At 48.4% G+C, this 7216-nt stretch overlaps 1 protein-coding gene and 1 pseudogene across 3 annotated transcripts in view; one reads left to right on the top strand and one right to left on the bottom strand.

Annotated features, from left to right (window-relative positions):
• Positions 1–223: 223 nt before the first annotated feature.
• Positions 224–7216, bottom strand: part of LOC137385122 (endogenous retrovirus group FC1 Env polyprotein-like) — a 59232-nt gene continuing 52239 nt past the window's right edge. For 2 of the 3 annotated variants that reach the window (XM_068059920.1, XM_068059922.1), the window contains exons 2-3: positions 5673–5841; positions 224–2556 (exon numbers count right to left, since the gene is read on the bottom strand). In XM_068059920.1, the coding sequence (XP_067916021.1) occupies positions 728–1651 (924 nt within the window). In that variant the 5' untranslated portion in view covers positions 1652–2556; positions 5673–5841 and the 3' untranslated portion in view covers positions 224–727. The remainder of the gene's footprint in view (positions 2557–5672; positions 5842–7216) is intronic. The other variant, XM_068059921.1, reaches the window with a different exon arrangement.
• Positions 4535–7216, top strand: part of LOC137345124 (uncharacterized) — a 61462-nt pseudogene continuing 58780 nt past the window's right edge.

Here is a 7216-nt window from a genome sequence, read left to right as displayed (position 1 = left end):
AGAAATAGGAGGGGGTGAGGAGAGATCCATGGGGGTCTCCAGAGGCAATGGTGCAGGGGCAGGAAGAGAAGCCACTGAACAAGATTCTCTGGCTATCATTGGATGGGTAAGAGTGGAAACAAGTGAGTTCAGTCCCATTGAGCTGGACAATGAAGGAGAGGCACCGAAGCAGGATGTGTAGGAATCGGTTCGGACCTGTATAGGTAAAGAAGTCTCGACACCATTCGAAATCAATTACTCTTTATTGCTTGCAAGCTGAACTCAGCTGATTCTACTGCGCAGGAGCACACGCCCCACTGACAGTGTCACAAGTGAGTTCAGTTTAAACAATGCGAGTAGCATTTATACATTTCAGAGCGTCACTTGTTATTCTAAATTTAGTGTGGTTGCATAAGCAATTTACAGAAGCAGAAGGTTCAGCAGATTATTCTTTGCTCACATCCCCATATCTGTCATGGGTTCCGTCTACACCTTGAGACAGTTAGTGTGGTTAGATTAGGTACAAGCTGCATCCTGTTATCACTGTTTCTGAAGCGTTAGCACACCCAATCTGGAGGTCACGAACTTGCAATAGTTAGTGAATGAGTCATTTTTGTCTGCTGAGCTTTCTTATCCGAACAAACCAGATGGAACATTTTACTGCTGACATGACCTCGCAGATCATGCAGCCGGGAGTTTAGTCTCGTTTTCTCTAAAACTTGTTTTCATTGTCTTTTCTGGGTCAGGGCTAGGAGTCCGAGCAATTTTCCACATTTCCTCCTTTTATCATATCATGACAACAAAACATGCGGAGCGGAGAGGTAGGGGGCTTAAAGTAGTCGTGATCATTAAGTCCTTCAACATCAATACCTGCCAGTCGGGTAACCTCCCTGATTTCCACCTCGTCAGTAGCAGAGGTGCTTCTGGGAGGCTCCGAAGCGGTGGGACGATAACGTACGGGGAGCTGGGTCATGGTAGTCATTTCCCCACAATATCGGATCAGGAGGCACTTAATGATGCTTTGGAAGGCGGAAAAAAGGAGCATAACCACGACTATTACCAAAGAATGCATAATCCAGGTTCCCCAGCCACCGCCAAACAGCCAGTTCAGCCAATCCTCTCCTACTTTAGGGCCCTGCCTGAAATCATCAAGCTGGTCTTTAATGGCGTTAATGGCCTCGGTGATGTTGAGCGATTCATCCCGTACATTGGTAATACATTTGTCCCCCACGATCATACACACTCCCCCTTGCTGGGCCAGGGGGTAGTCTATAGCATAACGGGTCTGTTGGGTGTATAGTCGCAGTTCGGACAGCTCTCGATTGATGGCTTCCAGACCCCTTCTAGTGCTATTTCCCAGGATAGTTAGGCCGCAAATGAGATAATTCCTATTCTTAGCAGCTACGACTCCCGCCGATCCTCCCAGCGAGAGAGCACTAAGGAATCCGTAGCCCAGTGACGATCCCAGGGTAATAGGATCCTTCCAATCGGCGCAGAAGTCTGAACTGATAGCCCGGGCCACTATTCTCCTGCGAGTGTGAGAGTCTCTTGGGGGCATGGGACGGTGAGTGGTCCTATTGCTCCGACTGCAAAACGAATCGGGAGAGTTGGTGTTGCCGTTGTGTAAGTGCCGTTGAGGAGAAACATGAATCCCCTCTTGGCTCGGTAACATGTAATAATTTTGTTATTGATCTGTGTGAACTGGACGTACCACCAGTTGCGGGGGTCGGTTGATCTTCCATTTGACCCGATCATTTGGTGCGAATCGAATGGATACGACCATGCGTCTGAGCTCACATGGGTTCCATTACAATGGCCGCAAATGAATTGCCTGCCTGCCGTGACGTTGAAACATCTTTCCTTATCACATGTACATGAAAACTGGCCTCGGTGTATTTGGCAATGCTGGCGAGCACACTGTCTCTGTACACAAGTAGCGTTCTTAGGGACGAGGGCATAGGCACATCCCCAGCCCTGTCCCGTAAAACACAGGGGAAAATCCTCCCTCTTTGAACAGCTAGTCCCCCCTGTCCCCTGCACCCCCCTGCAATTGGGATGAGTGGGATCTATTAATTCTACACATCTTCCCTGCATACTCCTGTTGTATCTGCCCTCCTGTCCCTCACAGGGTTGACCTGATGTCTCGACAGTGTACAGTTGGAGAGGGTTCCAACCAGGAGTGGCCACAAATAAGGCCTCAACCGATCTGGCCAAGGGGTAACATACAGTCCGATTTCCATACAATTTGGTATGGACCTGGTGGAAAAGATTATCCTTCAATCCTTTGACCTGGGTGACCGTGACAATGTAGGTTATCGCAACTAAGAGTCCAAAGCTGAGGAGACTTTTTTGCAATGGCTCTTGTGAACCCATTTTGGTTTTCCTTTTAACTTGACAGCTGTAGGGGTTGTCAGGATGATATGGTACGGTCCTCTCCACCGGGTGCCGAGCTTCCGCTTGTTCCACTCTTTAATCAGGATGAAATCGCCGGGTTTCAGATCGCTCAACCAGTCGGCTGGTGATTCATCAGTCCCTTGGCATTTTTTTTCTGGACCGCTCTAACCTGCGAATGGAGAGCTTTGAGAGCAGAGGTTAGTGCCATCATTTAAGATATCATCTGGTCACTCATTACAGATCTAGAGTTCCCACAGGGTCAGTGGTTCATGGAGTCCTCATTGGTCGGCCATATAATATTTCGGCCGCCGAGAGTCCATGAGTTGTTTGAGGAGTGATCCTCATATGAAACAGGGCGATTGGTAAGACCTGAAGCCAATTTAGTCTAGTTTCGATTGTCAATTTTGCAAGTTTGGTTTTCAATGTTTGGTTAGCTCTTTCCACTACTCCAGCAGCTTGTGGCCGCTGTGGACAGTGGAATTGTTGTCTAATTTTTAATGCCGAACATAATTCAACGTTTATTTGTCCCACAAAATGTGGACCATTATCTGAACTTATAGCGTGAGGTATGCCGAACCTTGGAATGACATCCTTCATCAATATTTTCACCACTGTTTCAGCAGTATTATCTACTGTGGGGTAAGCTTCTATCCACCTCATAAATACATCGAATAAAACAAGACAATATTTGTAACTATGTACACGGGGTAATTCAATAAAATCAATCTGAACAGTTGAAAAAGGTCCATCTGATAAGGGTGTGGAGCCCTGCTTACATTTTGCGCCCTGGCCAATGTTGTATTTCTGACAAGTTGTGCACCTTGCAGCCACTCTTTCAGCGCTTGAAGAGAAATTCGGGCTCCACCAGGATTGCAATAATAATTTTACCATTCCCTCCTTGCCAAGATGTGTACATGTGTGGACAGAGTCCAGGAATAATGGTAAAAATGCATCGGGCAGACAGACCTGCCCTGCAGGGGAAGTCCAAAGGTTGGATTTGTTGTCAAAGGTATAACCCGAGGACTGCCAAACCTGTTTTTCTGAGTCAGAGGTGTCCCTCTGACATTCAGAAACAACCTCAATGCTCGGTAAAGCCTCGGTATCAGAAGTGGGAATCACTGAATCAGGTTTTTTCCTGTTCATCATTTGAGGGACTACCAAAGCACAAAAGGTGCGAGCATGTTTGGCTGCCAAATCAGCTCTATTGTTACCTTGAGCGACATCAGAATCAAGGGGAACGTGAGCAGGACATTTAATGATCGCCAATTGTCGGGGCAACTGGATAGCCTGTAAAAGATTCTCAACGTAGACCTCATTGCAAATGGACGTGCCGGCAGATGTGAAAAATCCGCGCTGGGACCAAAGTTGGGCAAAATCATGGGCGACTCCGAAAGCGTATTGGGAGTCCGTATAAAGGTTCACAACCTTGTCCTGGGCCAGAATACATGCACGGGTCAGGGCAAAGAGTTCAGCTTTCTGAGCTGAAGTAGATTCCAGGAAGGCAGCTGCTTCCAGGACGTGGTGATCATCCACAATAGCGTATCCAGCAGAGCGTTGGCCGTCAGGTGTCAATGAGGAACTGCCGTCTACGTATAGGATCAGCTCCGCGTTCAGAAAGGGCTGGTCGGAGAGGTCGGAACGGGAGACCGTGAGGTGGTGGTTTAACTCGATACAATCATGAGGGGGACTGGACAGAGTGGACGGAGGATCTTCAAGAAAGAGGGCTGGGTTGATGGCCGAACAATAGTGAAAGGATATAAAGAAATTCTGCAGTAGCGATATCTCATAGCGACTTTGCCGGGCAGTAGTGAGGTGCTGGGTCTGTTGGCTTGTGAGTAAGGCCACCACTGAGTGCGTGGTATAAATATGGACCAGTTTCTGTAATGTGAGACTGGAGGAGGCCTGGACAAGTGCGTGTGTCAAGAATGGCGGGGAACAAGGAGGGTTCCAGCGAAACATGGGCTCCTTCTGACCGTACCAAATATCGCCCTCGTCGTCAGTGTCCGTGTTCCCCATATCGGAGTCATCTTCTCGTTGGTATAGTTCTTTAGGGAGTAACTTGGATGGTTCCGAAGCGGGTTTAGGTTCGTTTTTGGTTCTCAGTCTTGTCCGGGTAGTGATCGGGTCAGTGGATGAATGTGGGCTGTGTCGGGGGGTGGGCATGGGCGGCTGTAGTGGAGGTCCAGGGGTTAGGGGAGGGGACGGTCTCAACGAGGGGGCCGTCGTAGAACCCTCCACAGGGCCGGCAAGGAAGGAAACCAACTCAAAAGTAAACTTATATTTTAGAGACAGCAAGATATTGGAGATGCTGGAAGTCTGAAAAAAACCAATAAAATGTTGGAAACCCTCAGTGGGTCAGACAGTGTCTGTGGGGAGAGGATGGTGAGGTTAATGGTTCAGGTTGATGACCATTCCTGAGAACAGGATCAGGATCTGAAACATTAACCCCACCTTCCTCTCTCCACAGATACTCTCTGATCCACTGAGTATTTCCAGCATTTTCTGCTTTATTTCTAATATCATTCCTCACCCCATTTCAGACTAGATTCTGTGTTTTCTTGGTTTGGATTCTATTTCAGAATACACTAGGAAACTGATGTTGGCTTTGTATCCAACATTGATTTTGGAAGCACATTCCCTGCTTGCTTTGACCACTGTTGTTCGATTTCTGTATTGTGTGTCTCTGTGACCAATGAAATAGGAGGTAAACACTCACCCGGTGTTTAATGTCTTTTACCATCTCCAGTACTAAACATTGGGCTTGTTGAAAGGTAATGAAGCTGTGTTCAGCATTCACTATCTGACAATACACCACATCTGCTGGTCAGAGGCCATGCTGATCTTTGAGGTTTGTCTCTGCATCGTGTTCAGTGAATTGACAGGAATGAGTTTCACAGTTCAATCTCCTATTTGATTTGTCCCCAAATCTGAGACATTTTAACACTGATCGGACGGATGATGTTGGTGTGAGTTCAGCCCCACGTAATAAACAGACAGGTGTCCATCTGCTGGGCTCTGCCCAAGACGAGAGTCACCCCTCAGATCAAATCCCTTTACTCAAAATTGTACACAAGATTCACTTGGACCTCTGTGTGGTTATGAAGGTGTTTCTGGTTTTTGTGTATTTTGAGACAGAAACTGATCTCACTTCACATTCCACTGCACGGCCTCATTCTGGGTAATTGTTCTCGATGGTCAGACTCTCCCAGTCTCATTCTCACCATTTCCTAAATTACCTCATTAGCTTTTTACTGTCTACAGGACCAGTGTTTCTCAGAGTAAATTGGACTTTCTCTTACCTTTCTCCCCAGTCGATCTATGGAAGCTCTTTGAATCAAAGGGTTCTCTCTGGTTGGTGCTTTCACAATCCTGTGCTAGTTCACCTGCTGTTGTTCCTCAGTTGACAATCCCTGTTTACATCCAGCTGTGGACGTTTCTCATCACTCCGTCATTCACCAGGAGATCTAACTACAGCATAACAGAAAATGAGAAGGATGCAGGCGGTGTGAGGTAATGTAATGTACACTTGTCTTCTAACCCATCAAAGTGAAATTTAAGAGACAAATTTTTCTGTTTGATTTTGTTCCTTTCCACAGATCCCCGGTCTGTCCAACTGGGCTACAGGAAAACAACCAGTGTTTGCGGCAGAAACGTGACTTTTTTCTCGGCACCGTGGACATACTGACACGGTAATAGAAACTGTCTCTTGGATTGCTGAGGTAACAGAGGGACCAACAGCTGCTGGGATCCTCCACGTCTTCAGGATCAGGGCCTTGTGTGTCTGGTGAATTCAGTCCCTTTCTCAGATCCCCAACTCACCCACCTGGAATTCCCACAAACCTTCACAAATGAATATGGAAATGTGGCATTTTACCTCTGTACTAGAGGCAAACGTCTGATCTCACTGGGTCCATCCTCCCCAGGTTACACACTGTCTGATCTCACTGGGTCCATCCTCCCCGGGTTACACACTGTCTGATCTCACTGGGTCCATCCTCCCCAGGTGACACACTGTCTGATCACACTGGGTCCATCCTCCCCGGGTTACACACTGTCTGATCTCACTGGGTCCAGTCTCCCGGGTGACACACTGTCAGATCACACTGGGTCCATCCTCCCCCGGTTACACACTGTCTGATCTCAATGGGTCCATCCTCCGCGGGTTACACACTGTCTGATCTCACTGGGTCCATCCTCCCCGGGTTACACACTGTCTGCTCACACTGGGACAATCCTCCCCGGGATACACACTGTCTGATCTCACTGGATCCATCCTTCCCCGGTTACACACTGTCTGATCACACTGGGTCCATCCTCCCCGGGTTACAGACTGTCTGATCTCACTGGGTCCATCCTTCCCGGGTTACACACTGTCTAATCTCACTGGGTCCATCCTTCGCGGGTTACACACTGTCTGATCTCACTGGGTCCATCCTTCCCGGTTTACACACTGTCTGATCTCACTGGGTCCATACTCCCAGTGTTACACACTGTATGATCACACTGGGTCCATCCTCCCCAGGATACACACTGTCTGATCTCACTGGGTCCATCCTCCCCGGGTTACACACTGTCTGATCTCACTGGGTCCATCCTCCCCGGGTTACACACTGTCTGATCTCACTGGGTCCATCCTCCCCGGGTTACACACAGTCTGATCACACTGGGTCCAGACTCCCCGGGTTATACACTGTCTGATCACACTGGGTCCATCCTCCCCGGGTTACACACTGTCTGATCACACCGGGTCCATCCTCCCCGGGTTACACACTGTCTGATCACACTGGGTCCATCCTCCCCGGGTTACACACTGTCTGATCACACTGGGTCCATCCTCCCCGGG

This window comes from Heterodontus francisci, chromosome 28 (genome assembly GCF_036365525.1).
Source record: "Heterodontus francisci isolate sHetFra1 chromosome 28, sHetFra1.hap1, whole genome shotgun sequence".
Taxonomy (NCBI): Eukaryota; Metazoa; Chordata; class Chondrichthyes; order Heterodontiformes; family Heterodontidae; genus Heterodontus; species Heterodontus francisci.
This window is presented reverse-complemented; position numbering and strand designations above follow the sequence as displayed.